At 51.0% G+C, this 24,529-nt stretch overlaps 1 protein-coding gene across 4 annotated transcripts in view; it reads left to right on the top strand.

Moving 5' to 3' along the window:
- The window catches only part of Cacna1a (calcium voltage-gated channel subunit alpha1 A), a 227,284-nt gene that overhangs the window by 146,629 nt on the left and 56,126 nt on the right, over nt 1–24,529 (top strand). For all 4 annotated transcript variants that reach the window (XM_028755489.1, XM_028755490.1, XM_028755488.1 and 1 more), the window contains 11 exons: nt 3,166–3,611; nt 4,505–4,643; nt 6,868–6,997; nt 8,183–8,242; nt 8,767–8,873; nt 16,482–16,581; nt 17,091–17,251; nt 18,162–18,299; nt 20,056–20,257; nt 22,637–22,801; nt 24,348–24,458. In XM_028755489.1, the coding sequence (XP_028611322.1) occupies nt 3,166–3,611; nt 4,505–4,643; nt 6,868–6,997; nt 8,183–8,242; nt 8,767–8,873; nt 16,482–16,581; nt 17,091–17,251; nt 18,162–18,299; nt 20,056–20,257; nt 22,637–22,801; nt 24,348–24,458 (1,759 nt within the window). The remainder of the gene's footprint in view (nt 1–3,165; nt 3,612–4,504; nt 4,644–6,867; nt 6,998–8,182; nt 8,243–8,766; nt 8,874–16,481; nt 16,582–17,090; nt 17,252–18,161; nt 18,300–20,055; nt 20,258–22,636; nt 22,802–24,347; nt 24,459–24,529) is intronic.

Here is a 24,529-nt window from a genome sequence, read left to right as displayed (position 1 = left end):
GATGTCTTTAGGGGTCATGCTGAGGCCCTCTGGGATACCAAAATCTACATGTTTGGGCCCCATCTATAAAACAGTGTAGTGTCTGCGTGGACCCCAGACTTCTGCTCTGTGAACTTCAGATCATTTCCGGGTGACTCAGAACACCCAATGCGATGAATCTGTGGGCAGCCATTACTCTTTCTAAACAAATATTTAGAAAGCAGTGGCCGTTTAGCAAACTAATGACAGTGGGCTCCCACTGAGGCTGATGGCCTCCACACCCATCGGTTCACAGTACCAGCTCTGAGTTCCTTCCTGTGGAGCAGCCCTCAAATTCAGTCATTAAGCAGTTGGTTATCTCCACATTAATGCCGCTGTTGCTCCAGTGGGCACACCAGTGTAGTATGCAGGGACCAGCAATGGGTAAGACCATTGGTATATCCTGGGGTTTGTTGATGGTGGTTTTGAGGGTTTTTTGCTGGTTTGTTTTGGGGGTTTATTTTGTTTTGTTTTGAAACAGTCTGTGTAACCCTGGCTGTCCTCGAACTCACTTTGTAAACCAGGCTGGCCTTGAACTCAGATCCACCTGGCTCTGCCTCCCAAGTGCTGGGATTAACAGTGTACTGCCCACCACTGCCCAGCTGTATGCTCTGTATTTGTTAGGAAAGAGACAAAAGGGGACAGTCTATATATATTTGGGGCAAACACAGTTTGTTGGTTGATTGGTTGGATTTTAATGTTTTCAGTCTTGGGGCTGGAGAGAAGTTCAGCACTTAAACACTTCCTGCTTGCACAGAAGACTTAGGTTCAGTTCCCAGCACCCACATGGTTGATTCACAGCCTTCTGTAACTCCAGTTCCAGGGAATCCAGTGCTCTCTCATGGTCTCCAGGGATACTAGACACCCACTGCCACACAGACGTACATACATGCCCTAAAGATATACATAAAATAAAAATAAATATTATTGAAACCTTATACTCTATAGTCAGCTCAGTCCATAGATACAGAATCTATAATATGAAAGGGTGAATTATAGTAAGAATTTATCAACTGGCCAGGCATGGTGGTATACTCCACAGGAGGCAGAGGCAGGTGGATCTCTGTGAGTTCAGGATCAGTCTGGTCTACATAGTGAGTTCCAGAACAGCCAAGGGTACATAGAGAGACCTTGTCTCAAAAACAACAACAAAAGACTCAGTAAATGTGCTCAGACCATATTAACAATACTTAAATCTCTCCTTGAAAGACATCAAAAGCCTTAGAGCTGGATATAGTGGTACATGCCTAGAAACCTGTACCCAGGAAGCTGAGACAGGAGGATTGCTATGAGTTTGGAGCCAGCCTGCACTACAGAGTAAAGTGCTGTTGAAAAGATTCTGTTCTGAGGATCATTTTGATTCTGTTTCAGAGAGCTGGGGGCTCCTGTGAGCTTCTGCACTTCCTTCCCCTTCTCTTGGGCTTTGCTCGGGCCGTTTCCACAGCCCTGCCCCGTGCATTTCGTTGTCTGGGATGTTGGTGGTGTCATGTATGTTCTCTTCATCCCTGATCCCATTTCCACACTCCCCTCTCTCTTCCCCTTTGAAACATGCATCACAGAACACTACTCACTCCTGCATCGCGCAGTAGGTGCTAGGCTCAGGTTCCCTCATGCACGGCAGCTGGACCTGGTGGTACCCAAGGCGGCCAAACTGAGGCCCATGCCCCTGACTCCTGGCACAGACCTGTGAGCCACCAAACATCTGCCACTCCTAGGACTTGTCTGCTGACCATTCGCATCAGCTGTGCAGTCTAGGTCCATCTGCATCTGTCACCATGGCAACCTACTCCCCAATGGTACATGGAGAGAGAGGGTTGCTGCAGTTCTGAGTTTCTGGGCTTACACTGCCTGTGTACCAGAGAACTGTGATCCTTTAACATGTGGTCCTCACACATTCCTCAATACCTCCACCTCCATGCACCCCACATTGTTCCTTTGCTGAGTGATGCAGAAGTTAAAGGTTTCTAGATAGGACCAGATTCCAGTTCAGTCCCAACCAAGCTGGTTCATGTAGGACAAATGTCCTCTCCTCTCTGCCTCCGTTTCCCATTCTGTTGAATGGGGCTGATCCTGTCACCAGTCTCAGGTGCTGTGTTAATGCATGAAGTCTTCAGGGTACAGGAAGTGTGCAGTGAGGCAGCTACTTCTATGATCACCTCCATGTGATCTAGGACAGTCTCCTAGGCCTCGGCAGAGTATACCCCAAGGGAGAAAACCATGGAAGCCGAAACTGGGGCCCTGTCTGAGACACGCATAATACAGCCCACCACCTCTCCTAAGCACTGTGGGGCGGGCCCAACTGCAGTTTTCTGTATCTTGTGAATCTTCCTTGAAGACACTTACAGTTAACTGGAAATTGAGCTGGGCAGTGGTGACACACACCTTTGATCCCAGCACTTGGAAGGCAGAGGCAGTTAGAGCTCTGTGAGTCTAAGGCTAGCCTAGTGTACATATTGAGTTCTAGGACAGGACAGTCAGAGCTATATTGTAAGACTCTGTGTCAAAAAAAACAAAAACAAACAAGCTAAACCAAGCCAGGTGATGGCCTGGTGCAGGCCTTTGGTCCTAACACTTATGAGACAGAGACAGCCAGATCTCTGAATTAATAGCTAGCCTGGTGTACAGAGCAAATTCCAGGATAGGCAGGGCTACACAGAGAAACTAGATAGATAGATAGATAGATAGATAGATAGATAGATAGATAGATAGATAGACAGACATATAAACATAGATTGATTAACTGGAAATTTATGATTGGGCTTTGCATGTTGGGCCAGCAAAAAATCCCCAGTAGTACCCGGGTGTGAGCTGGAATCCCCAGTGAGAGGAATGGGTGTGACCCAGTATTAGACATCTACCACAGCATAAGTGAGGCCTGGGTCCTCCCCAGCACTACAAAGAGTTCACGGAGTGTGCCCCATTTTATCACAGGAGTTCATATCCACGTGGCCTGCCTGGAGCAGTGCAGCCATCTGTGAAGTGCAGAATCAGAAAATAGTTGTTTTCCCTTTCTTTTTCAGGGTGGGTAAAGCCTCATGGGTAGTGTAGCTGAGTAGTGCACGTACTGTCCCTGCACTCTGCTGTGGTCCTGGGTAGGTCGTGGCTGCCCTGCTCATCCTAACACTCTTCCACTTTGATCCTCTTTAGAGAGAACCAGGGCTCCGGGGTCCCCATGTCTGGTCCCAACCTGTCCACCACCAGGCCAATCCAGCAGGACCTGGGCCGCCAGGACCTGCCTCTGGCTGAGGACCTTGACAACATGAAGAATAACAAGTTGGCAACCGGGGAGCCTGCCAGTCCCCACGACAGCCTGGGCCACAGCGGCCTTCCCCCCAGCCCCGCCAAGATCGGGAACAGCACCAACCCTGGTCCCGCCTTGGCCACCAATCCCCAGAACGCTGCCAGCCGCAGGACGCCCAACAACCCGGGCAACCCGTCCAACCCCGGCCCCCCCAAGACTCCTGAGAACAGCCTTATCGTCACCAACCCCAGCAGCACCCAGCCCAACTCAGCGAAGACTGCCAGGAAACCCGAGCACATGGCGGTGGAGATTCCCCCGGCCTGCCCGCCCCTCAACCACACTGTGGTCCAAGGTGCGGAGCTGCGGGGTTGCCTGGGCCTTTTCCTCTGTAGTCCATGCTCACTGGGGGAGTAAGACCTCGTGGGTAGCCCTCAGTGGCGTTGGCCTGTGGCTGTTCTCTGCACCCTGCCTTCCCTCCACAGAGCCCACGCTGCCACAGTGGAGAAAGGAATCCCCAAATGGGAATGGGGGCCCGGGGACAGCTTGAAGGGTTAGGTGTCCACCATTGCTGTCCGAGACATGCCACACAGCTGGAAGCATCCTCTGTAACTGGTCCAGTGGCGCAATAAGAACGGGAGGGGGCTGGGATCTGGCTCAGTTGGAAGAGTCTTTGCCTAGCACACACTCCTGCACCACTTCAGTCAAGGTGGGTGGAGGCAGAAAGTTCACAAGTTCAAGGCCACCATTAACTACCCATTGAATTTAAGGCCAGCCTAGACTTCATCTCTGTTGTTAATAACCATGCTGATGTCTTTATTCATCCCGAGAGCCTGCCCAGGAGGGAGAAGCCACGGTCAGGACTGGGTGTTTTCACGGGCATCTGACTTTTCTGCTCTATAAACCAGGGCTGTGGGCAGCTGCCCCATGCAGGTCCCAGTAACATCAGAAAAGTATAAGGGAACAGGGTCTCCATTACCTTGTAGAGTGCTTGCCCAGTTTAACACCAGCTCTGCAGCTTCCCAGCTGTGTGACCTTAGACTAGCCGCTTCACTTCTCTGTGCCTAGATTCCCTCCTCTGTCAGGTGGAGATCATGGGCACCAGTCTCCCAGGGTCAAGTAGTGCCTGACATATGGGGAGCTTTTTCTCAAACATCTTGTGCTTAGTGTCAGCCCCAGGTATGACCAAGAGCCCAGAGCCTTGTGGGAGATCATGGAGAAACACGTATTGATTTCTTGTCCCAACAGTAAACAAAAACGCCAACCCAGACCCACTGCCAAAGAAAGAGGAAGAGAAGAAGGAGGAAGAGGAGGCAGACCCCGGGGAGGATGGCCCAAAGCCCATGCCGCCCTACAGTTCCATGTTCATCCTCTCCACCACCAACCCGTGAGTATGGGAGCAGGAGTGAAGCCAACTCCTCTGCGTGGGGTGGGGTTAGCGCCCCTGCGTGGGGGCGAGGTGGGGCGGGGTGTAGTGCCCCTGCTTGGGAGCAGGGTGGAGCGCCCCTGTGTGGGAACGGGACAGACAATGGGAAATAGATCCCCTCAGCACCACCATCCCTTTGAAGCTGAAAACTAGTCCCTTCTTGCTTCGCTCACAGAAGATAAAACTTGTCATAATAGGCTGCCCTGGAAAAGAGCATGGATAGAAAACCACTTCCGTACATGCCCAGACCTCTGCCATGCCAGAGGTGTCCTTTGGGAATGGCTGTTTTGTACAGTACACAGCCATGCAACGTAATTCTGTTTCTAACCCTTGCACCATAAAGATGAGGGCTCTGGGGTCCTTCACGTCAGCTTTTTTCTGAAGTTCAATTTCGATCCTTTACTAAACAAATGTTTAAGTGGCACCTTGACATCGGGTACTGTTCTAAGTGCTTTATAATTTTCTTTAAAAAAAAAAAACTTGAGAATAAAAAAAAAGAAAGAAAAACAAAAAACTTGAGAATAGCCTCTTAGCATAGGCACAGTAAGAACGGATAGGCAAGCCACGCCCCAGATGTTTTTCTGTTGGTGGTGGTAATGATGGGGTTTGGGGTTATCACTGTTGCATGGTTGTATGATGTGTGTTGCCATGGCTCCCGTGTGGATGTCAGAAGACCCTGGAGTCATTCTCCTTCCATGCTCACGTGGGTTCAGGTGACTGAAAGCTGGGCACCAGGTTTGCCAGGCGAGCGCCTTTGCATCTGTTGGCCCCTGGGTTTGGTTTGGTTTTGCATGTGTGTTATTGTAAAATAAAATTTTTCCTTTCCCCAGCCTCTGCTCCCAGAATGACAATGCGGAGACTAATTATTTATTAATAAAAGCCTCGGCCATAAGCTTTGGCTCATTCCCTGACTAGCTCAGAACTTACGTAACTCATTCAAACTGTGTCTTCCATATGCTTAGGTACCTTTCCTTCAGTCCCGGCCTGCTTCTTCCTTCCGCAGTGACTCCCTCAACGACCCCTTTTATTTTCTCCCTGTTTCCCAGAATCCTCTCTCCTCCTGCCAATGTCCCACCTCCTGTTTCCTGCTTCAGTTCATTGGCTGTAGGCTGTTTTATTGATAGATGTTGCTTATAAGGCTGGGCAGTGGTGGTGCACACCTTTAATCCCAGCACTTGGGAGACAGAGGCAGGCGGATTTCTGAGTTCAAGGCCAGCCTGGTCTACAGAGTGAGTTCCAGGACAGCCAGGGCTACACAGAAAAACCCTTTCTCCAAAAAACAAAACAAAAAAAGATGTTGCTTATAAGAGATTCTGTCTATATGTTGTTGTGTTTTTGAGTGTGTTTTGTTTTGGGTTTGTTTGATTTGTTGGTACGTATATTTCGGTGAGTGTGTGTGTGAGAGAGAGGGAGGGAAGGAAGGAGGGAGGGAGGGAGGGAGGGAGGGAGGGAGAGAGAGAGAGAGAGAGAGAGAGAGAGAGAGAGAGAGAGATTGAGAGAGATTGAGTTGCCCTGTGTGTTCTGTATGTGTGACTGATTTGTTTTCGGAACAGATCTTACTCTGTGGCTGCACTGCCCACACTGGTCTTGAACTCACTCCATAGTCAGGTTGTCCTGAGCTCTTACTGATTCCTCTGCACAGCCTCGCGTATGCTCAGATTACAAATGGGAGCTGCCATACTTGACTCCTCTTTTTAGACCCTAGAGTGCCTTACACATGGAACACTGAGCCTTGAGATTGCTCAGTGGATAGAAGCACTTGTTGCCAGACCTGCCAGCCTGAGCTCAGTTCCTAGGATCCACAGAATCAACTCCCACAAGCTAGCCTCTGAACTGCACAGGCGAGCTTTGGCCCAGTCACCACCCAACACACACAAATAAATAAATGTAATTAAAAGAATACACGTAAATGAAGTCTTTCCATGTCCCGCAGAGTCCTGAGTAGTAGTGACTCCGCCTGGCTTGGGAAGCAGAGCTTTCCAGGAGTAGAAAGTCTTCCGAGGATAGTCTTACTGTCTCAGGTGGCTCAAGTCTCTCAGCTTCCCTGGACTATAAGACACAGCCAGCGCCCCACGGAGAGTCCCTGACAGATGGCTGGGGTGGGACAGTGGAATGGGACATCTCAGTGGTGAGAGGAGGGGAGGACCCATGAACGGCGATCTGAGTCCGCCATCTCTGCCCGCAGCCTTCGCCGGCTGTGCCATTACATCCTGAACCTGCGCTACTTCGAGATGTGTATCCTCATGGTCATCGCCATGAGCAGCATCGCGCTGGCCGCCGAGGACCCGGTGCAGCCCAACGCACCCCGCAACAACGTGAGTCTTGGCTTTGCTTCCGGTCCACAGATGCTCCGTCTCTGAGCCACGCCCACAGCCCCTCGCTGGGGAGGGCTAGGCGAGAGCTCTACATCTTGAGCCACATGCCTAGGAAACATTTTAACAGGTGACCATGGAAGGTATCACAAGTGATATTTGACCCACGCCATAGAGAGAGAGAGAGCGGGAATCAGATGAGCAAGGAGAACGGCGAGCATCAGTGAGCCGGGAAGTAGCTAGATGCAGGCTTCAGGGCCCGATTCAAACGGTCATGGGCACACCTCCAAGACCGTCTTAGGGGTTTAGAGTGCAGTGCATGGCCCAGCAGGTTTCTTCTTTTTTTTTTTTTTTTTGGCTTTTTTTTTTTTTTTTTTGAGACAGGGTTTCTCTGTATAGCCCTGGCTGTCCTGGAACTCACTCTGTAGTCCAGGCTAGCCTCGAACTCAGAGATCCACCTGCCTCTGCCTCCCAAGTGCTGGGATTAAAGGCGTGCGCCACCACCACCTGGCGTGCAGGTTTCTTCTTATCCTAAGGGAGGGAGACCCATGCAGGATTGTATGCAGAACTGTATGATTTAGGTGATCATACCACCCTCTGCTGACCACGTTCAGAAATTACCAGCCTTGAACCTACAACCCTCACCCTCACCCCTCCACACACATAGATGTCCTGGGTCGCAGGACAAAGGCCATTGCTAACCCGTGCAGAAACAACTAAACCCCAGCTCTGGGCAGGACAGTTGGGTGAGGAAGGGGCGGGTCGATCATCCGAGATTCAGTCAAGCCTTAGAGGGAAAGAACAAAACCACCAGGTCGCCCCAGAGTTTAGAAGATGCTCCTGGAAACAGGGGAGACTAGGGCGTGGACACTGGTCATTCAAACCCATCACCCCAAGGACAGTCACCCCCAAGGTGGGGTGGGTTCCTCCAAGGCCCTCTTAGTCCACAAGGGCTTGAAGGACATGAAAAAGTCTTCTGGAAGCCTTTATTCAAGCCCCGCCCATCTTTGATCCTGCCTGGGCGTGGCTCCCGAGCAGGGCGTGGCCCTGTCCAGCCCACTGGGTGGAAGCTCTGCTTCTGGGAGGTATTCAGAGCGGTCCTCACCCGCAGTGGGCTACTGGTAGGTTTCCCAGGAGTCCCTTCCTGGTCAAGCCTGTGATTGGGTCCCTGGCCTTTTATCCCTGCAGGTGCTGCGATATTTTGACTATGTTTTTACAGGCGTGTTTACCTTTGAGATGGTGATCAAGGTAAGAACAGAAGGGGGGCTTCCACAGGCCTTCCTCAGGATGAGGGGCATTCACCGGTGTGGAGGGAGGGAGGGGGGGGCGGGTGAAATCAGAGAAGTAAGGCTTGGCAGTGACTGGGAGGACTTTGGTGTATACACCAGGAAGTGAGAGCCATGGAGGAGAGCTGTAGGCAGAAGGACTCTGCTTGAGCGCTCTTAAGTCTGGCAGCTATCAGGTGACAGATGAGGAGATTGTCAGGGACCAAGTAGGCCATGATGAGGGCAGGAACCACAGGTCACCAAGGAGGAATTAAGAGGTGGACAGATTCTTGGAAGGTTCTAAATACACAGTCTACAATACTTGCTGATGCATGACCTCCTGTTGAGGCTCAAAGATTTAGGCTTCAGAACTGTCAAGTCCAGCTCCTTTTCCTCAGAAGGGCCCACCTGTCATCCTGGAGATGAGCCCTGCCCTCCCCTCCTGCCCCAGGTGGGTGTTCTCCTAGGGAAGTTGAAGGCTCTGAGCATACTGTCCTCTCCCCTCAGATGATCGACCTGGGCCTCGTCTTGCATCAGGGGGCCTATTTCCGTGACCTATGGAACATTCTGGACTTCATAGTGGTCAGTGGGGCCTTGGTGGCCTTTGCCTTCACGTAAGTCTCCATGCAGTCCCCCTCCCCAGCCCCAGTCAGAGTCCCACTGTCAGATGCGGGTCATATTCTGGTGTTCAGAGATGGGAAGGAGAGCTATGGGCCAGCGAGGGTTCTGCCCCAGTGGAGCTGCAACTGGCTTTGTGCATGTCATCACCATTAAGGATGGACGGAAGGAAGGGACCAGACCACCTTCCACTCCTCCCACAGCAAGGTGGTGGCCTCTTGCTGTGCCGCTTCCAAGGACATCTCATCTCCCTCCGCGTGTTGTCTCTTTGGGGCACCCCCGAAAAGACAATCAGAAATCAAGTGTGCATGAGAGTACCATCCCACCTGTGCCCCAGGGCTCCTCATCGTACACCTAGTGGCCTCCTATGTCTCTCTCCTCCCAAGGCTCCTAGGATGCCCCACCCTCAGCAAGGTCATGTACCTTAGCACCACTCCACAATGGCACCCCGGCTGTAGGTGGCGGTTTTAAATATGGCTCCCAATTTCTGAGTGACCACTCTAAAATGGCAACCATTTGAAGATGGCCCCCAAGTTCTGAATTACATTCCATGACAGCACTTACTTCACAGTGGTGCCAGAGAGCAGAGCAGCCATTCCAAGATGACCCATGAACTCTTGATGACATTCTAGTGTTTAGTGGCCATTACAAGATGGCACCTAGGTTCTAGATAGCCATTCCAAAATGATCTGGGCAGCCATCCCAAAATGGAATCCAGATTCTTGAGAGCCATTTCAAGATGGTACTCGGGCAGCAAGCAGCTATCCTAAGATGGCAGCTGAGTTCCTGGGAGCCATCTCAAACGCACTCAAGGGGTAAAAAGCCACTTGAAGATGTTTACTGAAATCTGGCCATCATTCCAAGATGGTGCCTAAGTTCAGAATGTCCATTCCAGAGTGTCACCTGAGACCTGTGCATCCGCTTAACAGTGGCCATTCTCAAAGGTACATGAGTTCTGCCATCCAAGTTTCTAGGCAGCTATTCCAAGATGGTGCCCAGTGTTGGGCCCATGCTGAGACGGAGCTCAGTTTAGGTCTAGTCGGAGAGGGATCCCAAGATCCCGGGCAGCACATGCTGTGGTGCAGTCTCTGACAGCAGACATCAATATCAGGGACAGACCTAGCTTGCTCCTAGTCCGGAAGTCCATCTTGGGAACCTAGGTTGTGCCTGTCACATGGGTCATTTCCAGAAAGGAAGGTCTTCCAGGGACCCTGACCCACTTCGTCCGACACAGAAGCCTGAGGGCTTCTTTGGGTTGTCTTACTGCTGACTCCTCAGTCAGCTCAGTAAGTGCATGCTTCATCACAGAGGGCCTGTACTGTTGCCCGTCTCCAGGTGAAGGGCCACAGTAGCCCCACCAAGTTACTCCCTGGGGCACGGAACTGTGGTTATGGTGGTCATGAGTTGGTGTTTCCATAGCCTGCAAGCCTAACTTGACCAGACTCCTGGCCCTCTTTCCCTTTTATCTACTCTTCTGTCTCTCTGACTCCGTCTCTCTCTCTCTCCCTCTCTCTCCTCCCCCATGCAACCCCATCCACCTGTATTCTCTTCTCTTCACTTTTGTTTTTCTTTTTTCTGGTCCTGGGGATGGGGTCGGGGCATTTGCATGAGACCTGAGCCCTAGAGCCAAGTTTTTAGTGTTCTCATGAATTCAGTGCAGACATGCTACCCCGTGCTCCTCGAATCCCTAGTGTTGAGCTCTTTCCCTCAATTCCTATAAAAGAGAAGGTCAGATCAGGGACTCCCATGTGTCTGCGCAGGCTGGCAGTCCTAACAGAAACTGGCCTTGGAACCGGCATTGGAAGCATGGGCCAAGGATTCTCTCGGAATTTTAGAAGAGCTTGCAGTTGTGGATATTTCAGTAGGATGGGAGAGGAGATACGCTGACCGCTACCATGCCCGTACCTCACTACCAAGAATCTATGTGGTCCTGCTACTTCTCGGGAAAGACTGGGCTTGCAGCTCAGTGCAAGCTTGCCAGCACTTTGGTTGAGCCACTCCTGCACACCCAACAGCACAAGGGATGCCAGTTGCTATTTGCTTCCCAAGAGAGGTTTCAGGACCCTCCCATGCCCCACAATTTCTAGCGGCAGGCTTCTGATCTCTTGTACCTGGGGCGGCTCAACTTGTGAAGTCTTTGCTTGGTGTCTCCTGTTGATGTCATGGTAGAGCGTCAGCTTGCTGTTTCTCTCTTCGTTGTCTGTTCCATGAGCCTCTCGGCTCATAGGCAAGGCGGGAACCCCCAGCAGCAGTGTGAGATACCTCCAGCTGGGTGTGGTAGCAAGCGTTTGCAATCCTGCCCTTGAGAGGTTGAAGCAGGAGGGTTGCTGCTTCTAAAGCTAGCCTCGGCTATGGGACACAAATGTCTCAGAAAAGAAAGGAAAGAAGAGAAAGTTCCCCAAGCCTGGAAACCTCTGTGTTCCCCGGTTTCCCATGCAGCAAGACGTAATGGCCCAAATGAGGAGTCAAGCGCATCTATGATGCTGTGCACCAGGGTAGTGATCCCCATTCCACAGATGAGAAACTGAGGCAGAGGCAGTGGGGTATAGAGAATGGAATCTAGCCCAGCAACCTGTCCAGGGTCCTTTCTTCCCTGGAAGGTCTGAGAGGCTGAGAAGCAGGAAGGAGAGGGAGGGAGGCTGCCCCCTTCTTGGATAAGAGGGATTGAGGCAAGGACTCTGTCTGCCTGCCTGTGCTCTCCTAGTGATGTGCTGAAATCCTCTGATGGACCCCACCCTTCTCCTCGTCACCCACATCTGTATGTGTGATCTGTGTGGGTGTGCATACACGTGCGCTCTGTCCACTCACCGTGCCGTGTCTCCCATGCACCGTCATTAACAAGCCATCTCACAGTCTGTCACCATGAGGGACATCACGCCCAGTGTCCATGCTTCGGGCTCTGACATCTCACAGCAACTGCTTGATCGTGATCTCACACTCACTGCCAAGAGTCTATCTGGCACCCCCACCCTTGCCCCAGGGCAGTCCTTCATCCCCACAGAGCTGGCAGAGTGTACCTTGGTCAAGCCGCTCCTGTACCCTCAGAGCCACACTCCCCACAACCAAAGAGGTCCTCTAGCAACACCCTCAAAACAGCCCTGCCCCAAAGGAAGGAAGACTCGAGCTCAAGATGCTTGCACGTGGGTTTGAATCTCAGTCTGCTGTTTTTTTGGCTGTGTGCCCTTGGGGAAGTTACTCTCCCTGTCTGGGCTTCAGCTGTCTCATCTGGAAAATGGGCCCAATGGTGCCATCCTCCTGCAGGTAAATGCAGTGACTCAAGACTCAGCAGCACATTAGGCAAAGTCCAGCTAGGGACAGAGCTCAGTGACAGTGCTGCCCTGGTGTTCAGGAACTCTGGGTCCCAAAAAGCTGATGCAGATGCCAGTGCCACTGGAAGCATCTCTAATACCCGTGGGAAGGACTTCTATGTCAGAGTCCTGAGCTCTGTACAGACATCCTAGACATTATACTGTTCAGTTGAAAAGAGAAAATTGCCAGGCATAATGTAACGCCTGGAATCACAGCTCCTCGGAGGCTGACAGGAAGATCACAAGGTCAGGGACTGCCTGGAAATTTAACAATACCCTATCTCAAAATGAAAAGTAAAGTGAAGTCTTGAGCAGTGGCTCAGGGGTAGAGCCCTGCCTAGAATCCCACAGTGAGTGGCTGGGCGTGGCTCTGCAGCAGAGTGTTGACCTAGCGTGTGTGAGGTCCTAGATTTCATCTTCAGCAACTCTCCTTCCAGAAAGCTCCACCCACCAGAGTAGCCAGAGTCTATCTCTCCCTCTCTTTCACACACACACACACACACACACACACACCTATATCCCAGCTTCTCAGAAATTTGAGGCAGGAAGATCAGTTGTTTGGGCTAGCCTGAGCTACATCTTGCCATGAGTCACTAGGTGGAGGCTACCAATACCAATATGAAGCATCTTGAAGCCAAGCCCATTTTCCAGATGAGGCTTGTCGGCAGTCAGGGCAGCAGTCAAATCTCCGTTCTTTCCCCACAAAGCTCACCCACAACAAGCCCCACGGCAGGATGGCTGCAAGAAGCAATTCTCTTGCTCTTGGCAGTGACTGAGTGGCTAGTTCACCGAGGGTAATCGGCAGCCCCAGGGCTCCTTGATCCTTGGAAACTTGCCTTTGGGAGCTGTTCTCTCAGGGCCATGTCCTGTCCAGTACAGAGACTGAAGGAGGGGCTGGCTTCCCTGGTCCCCTCGGGGTCCCAGAGCCCAGTGCCTATGTGTGTCTGTGCGTGTCCTGTGTTCTCTCTGAGGCTACTCACGATTTGTCTCTCCTTCCGACGCCACCTCATCAGGAGCAATACACGGTAAAGTGCTTCTCTCTCTCTCTCTCTCTTTCTCTCTCTCTCCCTCTCTCCCTTTCATTCTGTCTCGTCTTCCGTGCCCCATTCACAGCCGTGTTGATTCTGGCCTCCTTTTTCTGTGGCCTTTGTTCTTGCTGGTGTCCTGTTGCTAACTGTGACCAGAGCCTCCCAGGGGTGGAGGAGCCACAAGGGATCACAGGGTCACCTGCCACTGTGACCCACCAGCTCTTACCTAGAATAGGAGTGTTCCTCCTCACATGTGATGTCAATGGGGCCAAGGAGCTGGAGAGAGGGTTGCCAGAGCAGCTGAGGTGTGGGAGGAAGTGGCCATCGCTCTGAGAAGCATCTGCCTGGCAGATCTTTCTAATCCACTATGGTAGCAACACTCAGTGACTGAAGCGGGAGAATCTTGAGTCCTGATTTATATACTGTGTCCCTGCCTCCAAAACAGTAAAGAGCTATAGATATAAATACAAGTTGATATTCTTCCTTGATATATAACAAGCACTTAGAAATAAGAAAAACTCGTCTAATGATCAGTAAACAAAAGGTCTAAGCAGAAACATCAGAGCTAGGTGTGGTGGTGCACACCTTTAATCCCAGCCAGGACCCAGGAGGCAGGCAGGCGGATCTCTGAGTTTGAGGTCAGCCTGGTGTACATAGAGCAGCCATGCTCCACAGAGAGACCCTTTCTCAAAACAAAAAAGACTCCTTAGTTGGTAAAGTGTTTGACGTACGGACATGAGGGCCTGAGTTCTGTCACTAGAGCCCATTTGAAAAGTCTGGCATGGTGGCATGCACATGTAAATCCAGCAGTGAGGATGAAGAAGCAGACCCCTGGCAGTCACTGGCCAGCCTATCCTACTGGGTGAGCCCCAGGCCAGTGAGAGACCCTGCCTTAAAAGCTAAGGTGAGTGACACCTCAGGTTGACTTGTGGCTTCCACATACATGCACAGGTACCTGCACACATCTACACACACATGCACATACCACAGCGCGAACACAAGCACACACATTCACCAAGATGGCCAGAAGCACAGCAATCACACACAGCCACAACCGGCTTTTCTCACCGTGCCAGGAAATGGTGCTCCCCACCACCGTGCCAGGAAATGGTGCTCCCCACCACCGTGCCAGGAAATGGTGCTCCCCACCACCGTGCCAGGAAATGGTGCTCCTCACCACCGTGCCAGGAAATGGTGCTCTCCACCAGAAGCCCTGGTGCCAAAAGATCTGCCCATGGATTGGACAGTAACTAATAGGAACATGTTTGTCCCTTGGACTGCAGCCTTGGTCCATTTGCATGTCCTGAGACCTCACACCAGTTTTGTCAGTAGCTGGGACAAGAGCCAAGATGAAAGAGAACACACCAAAGAATTCATTACAAGTTGGGCCGCTGAGGTGCTTCCTGTCTAAGACAGAAAGCTGACAGAGCCCATAGCTTTCTAGAGAGGCACCAAGAAAGGGAGGAGAGCATGGCTGAGGAGACCTTGGCTGAGTGGATGTCGCAGTTCTGTGCAAAGCCACACCCATCATCCCAGTACTCAGGCACATGAGGTCAGAGGATCTCGAAGCCAACATGGGATGCATGGCGAAACATTGTCTCAAGGAGATAAAACAGAGAGAGCTGGTGTGAAGGCTAAGCTGGTGTGAAGGCTCTTGCCACCAAGCCCGACAACCTGAGTTCAGTCCTGGGATCCATATGGTAAAAGGAGAGAACCAACTCCCAAATGTCCTCTGACATGCATACTGTGACACACACGTGCTCACAAAATTAATAAATGTAATTTACAAGTTGTCAGGCTAGCCCAGCAATGGTGGTGCACACCTTTAATCCCAGCACTCAGGAGTCAGAGGCAGGCAGATCTCTGAGTTTGAGGCCAGCCTGGTCTACAGAGTGAGTTACAAGACAACCTGAGCTACCCAGAGAAACAAACAAAAAAGTTTTTTTTGTGTGGGTGTGCACCTTTTTACCCAGCACTCAGAAGGAATAAAAAAAAAAAAATCTCTGAATTCTAGGCTAACCTGGTCTCTATAGTATATTCCAGGGTTGCTCAGTCAGATCAGACTCTGTCTCCAAAAGCAAACATAGGGGAGAAAAATCTATTAAAAAAAAAAAAAAAACAGGGCCAGGCAATGGTGGCGCACACCTTTAATCCCAGCATTTGGGAGGCAGAGGCAGGCAGATTTCTGAGTTTGAGGCCAGCCTGGTCTACAGAGTGAGTTCCAGGACAGCCAGGACTACACAGAGAAACCCTGTCTCTAAAAAACAAAAAACAAAACAGAAAAAAAAAAAAAAAACAGGGATTGTGGCCAGACATCGGCTGGTGCAGCAGAGTTGGGCTAGGTTGAAGGTGACTGTAGCATGCCAACCCAAAGGTCTGCCTCACTCTTGAAGAGCTCAGATTCAGGAAGGATTCTCAGTGGGAGAAAGGAGTGATGACCAGTATGTATGTAAAGACAAAGCAGATGTTCGAGGTCTGAGTAAAAAGGTGAGCCCAGTGAACAGTGGACACTTGGGCATGAAGCCAGTAGACAAACATGACTCTAGGATTTGTGTTTGGGCCCTGGGTGGGAGTGGGAGCCATTAACCTCAAGCTCTTGATGGCCTTAGGGAGTCAAGGTGTGGGTAGCTAAGGGCTCGCTGTCTTTGGAGTCTGCATGGTTAAGCCCACAGGTCCTACCTTTTACCAAGGTAGGGAGGGACCTTGGAGACTGAAGCAGCAGCCATACCTGAGATCATGTTGGCATTTGAAAGGACCAGCCCCCTGGTTACTTACGTCCTTCTGCCTAGGGAATATGGGGCAGGGGAAGAAGGAGGGTAGGCCTCATCCATCTCACGGTTCACCAACCTCCCAGGCCTTGATTTGCTACAAAGAGCAACGAAGTGTTGGTGCCGATGGCTGCACACAGTGGTGCACACCTTTAATCCCAGATCTGAGGAAGCAGATGAAGGAGGAGCTCTGTAGTTCTAGGCCAGCCAGAGCTACATAGTAAGATTGAAAGACATTGTCTCAAAAAAAAAAAAACTAATTAAAAAAAAAAAGCCTCCATGCAGAGGCAGAGTCTTCGACAGACGACGAGGGCAGGACCCCTCAAAGCCATCTGGTTTCCAGGGCAAAACTAGACCATCCACCAGAAAGGGAGGAGATGTGGCTGGCTCAGCCCAGACCTGGGTCCAGACAAGTGGGACCATGTGGGGTTGTGGGCCTCCTCCCCAGGCTGACTTCTGCTCTGTCTCTTCCCTTCTCCAACCCTAACATCCCCCAACAGTGGCAATAGCAAAGGAAAGGATATCAACACCATCAAGTCTCTCCGAGTCCTCCGGGTGCTACGACCTCTAAAGACCATCAAGCGGCTGCCAAAGCTGAAGGTGAGACGGGTCAGGAAAGCCAGTCCTGGAGCTGGCCGCACACAGACGGAAAGGTTGCACAGTGCTCCATACACAACATTGAGAAGCACAGTGGTGTTCACCTCAGACCCCAGCACTCAGGGGCTGGGGAAAAACAAGCCCAGGTCCTGTCAGCCTGGGTCCATAGAGGACCCGGTCTCATCTCAGTACTACATTGAGGGAGATGCAGTTTGCCTCACTTTATGTGGGGATGTAGTTGCTATACTTGTCCAGAAGGTGGCAGCAAAGGGGGGTTGGTTGGCAGACTCTGCACCAGGTCAGGATTCCTTTTGATAGGTCAGGGCAGAGAAGGGCAGAGCCTAGTTCGAGGCCAACAGGGGCCTCAAACCATCTAAAAAACCAGGGGGTGGGGATGTGTCTCAGTTGGCAGAATTCTTGCCTAGTGTACCAGAAGCACTGGGTTCCAGACCCAGTGACTCAAACTGGTGGAGACAGGGCCATTAGAAAGTCAAGGTCGTCTTCTGCTGCAGGCCGTGTTTGACTGCGTGGTGAACTCGCTCAAGAATGTCTTCAACATCCTCATTGTCTACATGCTGTTCATGTTCATCTTCGCTGTGGTGGCTGTGCAGCTCTTCAAGGGCAAATTCTTCCACTGCACGGACGAGTCCAAGGAGTTTGAGAGAGACTGTCGGTGGGTGGGCCACAGTCCTGGGAACACTGTGGCAGGGCCGGGGAGGGTACAGGGCCCACAGTCCAGACTCTGAGACAGAGGGGTGACTCTAGGTCAGCTTGGGTCTGGAGTAGAGTTCTTAAAGTCAGATGTGGTATACCTAGAACCTTAGCACTCAGAAGGCTACAGCAGGAGGATTACCCTGAGTTTTGAGACCAAGCTGGGTTACAGAGTGAGCACTTGTCTCAAAAAGAAAAAAAAGGCTGTGATAGTGAGTGGGCATGCTCCGTGTATACACAGCAAGACCCAGGCCCACTCCCCGCCCTGGCATGGAAACTAGTAACAAGGAAAAATCAAGGACTGGGTGATGTGAGGCAGAAGAGGCTGAGATGGCAAGATGGAGCTCCAGCCCAGCCTGCCTCACAGAGAAGCCCTGTTCATAAAAGAAGAGCAAGTGAGAAGGTCTGAGAATCTGGGTGTGCCCCTCATCTTTTCAGACCAGGCTAAGCTGTTCTAATTTCCCAGCAACCACAAATCCATAGTCCCTCCTTAGGTTGTATCTGAGCAACCCTGTTCAGATGCTTCCCAGGCACAGTGGCACAGGCCTGTCACCCACAGCTTGGGACTCTGAGGCTGGAAGAGCCAGAGTTTCCCCATCAGCCTTGACTACTTCAGGAGACCCTGCCATACAAAAAGGATCAGAGTCTTGGGGTAGTATTTGAACTCACTACTTCCTGTTCTGAAAGAAAGTGTGAGGACCCTGAAATAGGGTGTCCTTGTGTTTGCCTCTCCATCCTGTCTGTGTCCCCCACACCCACACTCAAACCAGGGACTCAGCCACCACAGGGACAGCTGTGCACCTGCCTCCGGGCTGCACACGTGGCCTTAGGGAGGTGGTGCACCCTGCTAACTAACCAGCTCTCTGTGACAGAGGCAAGTATCTCCTGTACGAGAAGAACGAAGTGAAGGCCCGGGACCGCGAGTGGAAGAAGTATGAATTCCACTACGACAATGTGCTCTGGGCCCTGCTCACGCTCTTCACGGTGTCCACGGGAGAGGGCTGGCCACAGTGAGTAGTGAGGGCCTCGGACCCCAGGAGCAGGGGAGCAGAGCGGGAATGGGGAGAATGGGGGTTCTCAAAGCCTGGCCCTGTGCCCAAGGTTGTTACCATGATGCGGTCTCACAGTTCAGGGGTGGCCCCGTGGGGCGTGGGTGTCAGTCACTCTTAGGCTGAACTCCAGCCTAGCTGTGGGGAAGCCCAGATTCCTCCCCTAGCAGCATAAATGTGAACACAGGCTTAAAATTGGCAGCAGAGGCAGGGGGTTGACTCTGTGAACTTGAGGCCTCAATAGGCTCCAGGCCATCCAGGGCTGTACAGTGAGACTCAAAACAACATGGGGCTGAGAGGTAGCTCTGAACAGGACTGTGCTTACCCAGAAGACACCGGCTGCTTCCCAATACTCAAGTCAGGCTTGCAACCACTTGTACATACCTCTAGGGGTCTGAAGCATCTAAACTCTGAGGGTACTGCACGTGTGTGTATATACTCACACATACACAGAATTTAAAATAAAAACTTTTTTTAAAAAAATAAAATTGAAAAAATGCCTCGGGGCTAGAGGGATGGGTCAGTTGACAATGTACCTGAGTTTGAATTCCAACACCCACATAGCAGCCAGTCATGAAGCATACTCCTCTAACCCCAATACTACAGGGCAGAAACAGAGCTTCCAGGTTCAGTGAGAGACCCTGTTTTTAAAATTAAAGCAGGATCAGTGAGGTCGATCAGCAGGAAATGATGGGGCACACACAGAAGGAAAACCTGTCCTCTGACCTACACACTCACACACACATACAACATATACACGCAGACTCATAGACACACACACATACACTCACACACCCATACACAGAGACACACAGACACACACACATGCACACAGAAATAAACAACTGTAAGTGTTGGGGCTCACTTACTTGTGATTCTAATAGAAAAGCTGAACAGTTCTCAGCACCCACGTCGGGTGGTTCGCAGCCACCCATAATTCCAGCTTCAGGGGACTCAACATCCTTTACTGGCCTCTGTGGTAACCTGCTCTCAGATGGACCATAGTTGAAAATATACACATGACTGAAAGTAAAAAGACACTCATAGCCACACAAATGATTTGTCCAAACAAAGTACCATGCTCGTCGTGGTGAACAAACACATTTATCCCATCTGCTATACCCAGGCACTGCTTAGACACCAGACTTTTTCTTTGATTAGAGGCTATTTACAGAGCAAAAGACAGCCATGAACACTGCATCCACCAGACACAAAGCTTTATTTTTATTTTGTAGTCCTGAGAATGGAACCCAGGGTTCCCATACTCAAGGCACTGAGCCCACCAGGAGAATGTTTGGGCCGTGTAGCTCCTGAGTCTGTACAGTTTTGACCACACTTGCATCCACATGCTTCTGAGTCTCCCTCACACCCACTGCCATTTCTGCTTAAATACCCCACACGGACTGGTGCCTGCTTCCAAGATGCCCTACCTCATCCATCACCACAGACCTAGCTTTAGACACCAACATGAACACTTCTTTCTGAGTCTCTCCAAAGTGCTGAATGTCAGTTTCCTTGTGTGCAAAGTGAAGCCAGAAATGACCTCCCCAGGGGATGCTTGGGAAAAGTGTGAAAAGTTCAGCATTCTCTGGCATACAGTCAACCCCATGCTTGTCAGTCAATGACTGGGATTATTCTCCATTCCTCTTCCCCTACTCCTGTGCCTCTGCCCTCCCCATCCCCTTCATCGCTCCTGTCTCCTTCCCACACTTCACAGGGTCCTCAAGCACTCAGTGGATGCCACTTTTGAGAACCAGGGCCCCAGCCCCGGGTACCGCATGGAGATGTCCATCTTCTACGTCGTGTACTTTGTCGTGTTCCCCTTCTTTTTTGTCAATATCTTCGTGGCCTTGATCATCATCACCTTTCAAGAGCAGGGAGACAAGATGATGGAAGAGTACAGCCTGGAGAAAAATGAGGTACTGCTGTCTAGTTATGTTCCGTGTTTAAAAACTGGTACACAGCCGGGCAGTGGTGGCACACGCCTTTAATCTCAGCACTTGGGAGGCAGAGGCAGGCGGATTTCTCAGTTAGAGGCCAGCCTGGTCTACAGAGTGAGTTCCAGGACAGCCAGGGCTATACAGAGAAACCCTGTCTCAAAAAACCAAAAAAAAAAAAACAAAAACAAAAAAAACAAAAAAAAAACCAAAAAAAAACACAGCGCACATGCATGCACATGCACATACAGCAAGAATCTTGAATGAAAAAAAGAAATAAAAAGGAGATACGTGACTGCCTCTAGGTATGAAGAAAGAGAAGGTTTATTGTAGATAAAAGGGAGAACATAGCCAGAGAAGGGACATCTGGGAGAGTCCAGAGTGAGTATGACCCCAGGCCATGTGAGAAGTTGGGGAGTGGGGGGGAACTGCCAAGCCTGGCCAAGAAACTGGCCAAGAGGGTAAAGGGTAGACCAAAAGACCAGGTAACCAAAATGGCTGGATTATATAGGGAAAGGCAGCTGGGGGAAGGGCAGCCCAGCCCTTGGGCTGAAGAAGTTTAGGGTAAGTAAAAGTTTATGGTAAGCCAACCATACCTTGTAATAGGTAATAACTGAGGGATGCTGGGAGAACCTTGAGGTCAGGTCTTCTTTGATATGTTAATGGACACCTCAGATAGCCATTTGTTTCAGGTTTGAGACCTAACAAAACCAACTTGTAGAAAAAATGGGAACAGAAAAACAGCAAATATTCCCAAGTAGGGTACAATCTGCAAGATAGCTCTCCTTTGGATTTCCAGGGAGAAAAAAATGCACACATCAAATATCAGGAGGATGTATCAGTCAGTCTGAATCATGTTGTGCTGCAGTAACAAGCAGCCCCGTGTATCCACAAAGGGACTGATTTCTTGCTCATGCTGCATGTCTAGTTCAGTGGTCCTGTCCATGCTTTCTTTTTTTCTTATTGGCCAAACTAGCACACAAACTTCTTCCAAGATACTTCAGAGCAAAGGATAGTAGGCCAGTGATCTAGCCCTTGGTTCCTCCCAGAGGGACTGTATGACTTTCTCTAAGGACATATAAACAGATATCTGTTTACCCCAGTGCACCAAAGACAAACAAGAGACAATTCCACCCAGGCCTAGCTGTATGAACCAGTGAGCTTATTGCCGTTACTTACAGAAACATGGGTGATGATTTATGATAGCTGTATCCATTCTTGGAACTCCCTACACAATTTGCAGGCAGCTCCATGGAAAGGTCTCTTGTCTCAGCTGCTTGCAACACTTTGCAAACCTGATGTATGTGCTAGTATGAGCCACTGATGTGTACTGGAGCCTCTCCCACCTCATAAAGATCAGTAAAACCCTGAAGCCCCGTGACAGCCTGAGGGTTAGCGGATCACCTTTTCCTTAACCCTCCTGTGAACACAGTCCTGTGTGGCCCGCTAGACAAAGCATCAAGCACTGCCTGTCACATGCCCAGTTCCCTCAGTAACCCTTTTTCCTTCTCCAGTCCTGATATCTGGAGACCTCAACTGGTTATAACCAAATCCCTCATGGCTCTTTGTAAGCCAGCCCTTTATGACGTCAGGCCCTTTGTAGTTCTGTGGCTCAGTTCTCCTGCCTCCACAGCACCCAGACTGACGCCAGAAGCTCTGTGTCCCAGAGCCTCCCTCACAGGACTAGGAAAAGCAAGGGGCTCAAAAAGAAAGCAAAGTTTTTCTGGCCACAGTGGCAGACCAGCCGGGCAAGTACTCAGAAGGTGGAGCAAGAAGACCACTGTTTTGAAGCCAGCATGGGCTCAGAGTGAGACCCTGTCTCAAAAGGACCGACAGCTGTAGGAATGGCGCGCAGCAGTAGACTCCTTGCCTGGAGTCCTGAAAGCCCTGGGCTTCTGTCCCAAGCACCATAGGCATTCATCATGATTACATAGGCAGCTTGGAACCAGCCTGGGCTACATAAAATCCTGGGGTGGGAGGTTGGCAGTATGGGGGAGAGGAGGGACGGAAGGGGAGAAAACATAAAGAAGGAGCTGTCAGACCTGAAGAGCAGATGCTGTATTTTACAGTCTGCTTTCCTCAGAGGTGGATGAAGCCCAGCCTCTCGGAACTGGATTCCCACATCTGCAAGCTGGTACTGTAGATAGTTTGCAAGGGAGATACCAGGAGAGAAGCAGGGCAGTGTGTGGTGACTTCCCAGATTGGAATAGACACTAGACTGTCAGGTTTTATGAGGGGCCCTCAGGGACTGCAGTGATCCCAGCTGGGCCCAGCACAAGGGATCTGGGCAGCTGCACCAGGAGGCTGTGAGCAGCCGGCCTCCTGCTGTTGGCCCCTCTCATGCGCTGGCATCTCCCACAGAGGGCCTGCATCGATTTTGCCATCAGTGCCAAGCCGCTGACCAGGCACATGCCCCAGAACAAGCAGAGCTTCCAGTACCGAATGTGGCAGTTCGTGGTGTCCCCACCCTTTGAGTACACCATCATGGCCATGATCGCCCTCAACACCATCGTGCTAATGATGAAGGTGAGCCTCCACCACCCTCCTAATGTACAACCCGTGCGCAGCATCTCAGCCAGGCCACCGTGCCCCTGAGCCTTCACTGCTCGCTCCACCCTCTGCCTGGCACGCTGCTCCCACCACACTGCCAGGCCAGCTCCTTTCTTCTTCCCAGCTACACATGGGGAACTCTTCCTCCTAGAAGCCTGGGGCTGGGCTCTGTAGTTCTCTGGTATCACCCCACATGCCTCAGTCTCATGTGGTTGCACACTCCATGGTCCCACCAGTCTGCACTCTGGGAATTCAGATATGTGGTTCTTTAGGGGTCAGCAGAGGCCCCATGGAGAGGAGTAGACACCCTTCTCAAAGGCATGCTGAGTGGAACAGACCAGAGAGGGGGACTTCCAGAGCTTCAAGGGTCCTAGCCCCTCACTGGGGGGTCCTAGACAGGGGCACTACCTCTGAGCCATGCCCCCAGCCCTCACTGAGGGATTCTAAGTCATCATTCCACCTCTCCCAGGCCTTCCCCCTCTCTCTTTAAAAGGCCTATGCGTTGTTTGACGGGTAGAGCCCTGGAGATTACCAAAAACAGTAAGGATGCCAGTCAGGAGGCTCAGCCAGCATGGTATTCCACAGCTGTCATCCCAGCTGCTTGGAGGGTCACAAATACACGGTCAGCACGGACAACATAGTAAAGGCCTGTCCTAAAAAATAAAAATAGATAAAGAGCTGGCAAGATGGCTCAGGAACACAAAGGGACTTGCACCAAGCCTGGTGACCTGAGTTCGAGTACCAGGTCCCACATGTTGGAAGGAGAGACCCAACTCCTGCAAGTTGTCCTCTGACCTCCACATGTATGCATGTGTTCATACACACATAATAGCTAAATAATATGTAATTAAAATTTTAAAAATAAAGCCTGAGGAAGGGTGTGGCTCAGTGGTAGAGCATGTGTTTGGCACACATTAGGCCCTAGACTCCATTACTAGCACCGAACAATAAATAAAAATGAGGAGAGCTCAGGATATGGCTCAGTGGTTAAGAGACCTGTCTTCCAGAGGGCCTAAGTTTAGTTCCCGGGTCCTATGTAGGGGAGCTCGTGACTGCCTGTATCTCCACTCCAGAGGACCTGTAAGTTCTGGCCTCCACAGGCATTCACGCACAATACAGATACACCCACAACACACACGTAAACATGCACCCGTAGACACACACACATACACAAGAGTAAATATATACACAAACTTTTTATTGACAAGAAAGCTTGGCTGGATTGTCGTTAAGACGCTTTATGGTTAACTAATTAATTAATCATTCAACATATCCGGGGATAAAGATGGCTGCAAGTAAAGGCCGGAGCTGTGGCTTATGGCGTATGTGTGGTATTGCAGCACTTGTGGAGGCTGAGCTGTGAGGATCCCCGGGATCCTGAGGCCAGCCACTGCTAGCAGGAGACCCTGTCTGATGGCCCAGGCCTTTGCTGAGCTGACGCCCTGTCTGGGCTCTGAGGTCGAACCTGCAGCCTGACTCTCACCCAGGTCACTGACTTTTCTGCCTGTCCTCATCCCTCTAGTTCTACGGAGCCTCGTTGGCCTATGAAAACGCCCTTCGAGTGTTCAACATTGTCTTCACCTCCCTCTTCTCTCTCGAATGTGTGCTCAAAGTCATGGCTTTTGGGATTCTGGTACGTGGGGCCTGAGGGTAGTGGGTGGTGGGAGCACAGAGTGCTCGGGGTGCAGCAGAAGGTGTGTGCTC

Source organism: Grammomys surdaster, unplaced genomic scaffold (assembly GCF_004785775.1).
Source record: "Grammomys surdaster isolate TR1022 unplaced genomic scaffold, NIH_TR_1.0 126063, whole genome shotgun sequence".
Lineage (NCBI taxonomy): Eukaryota > Metazoa > Chordata > Mammalia > Rodentia > Muridae > Grammomys > Grammomys surdaster.
The sequence above is the reverse complement of the archived record's forward strand: the minus strand, read 5'-3'. Positions and strand labels throughout refer to the sequence as shown.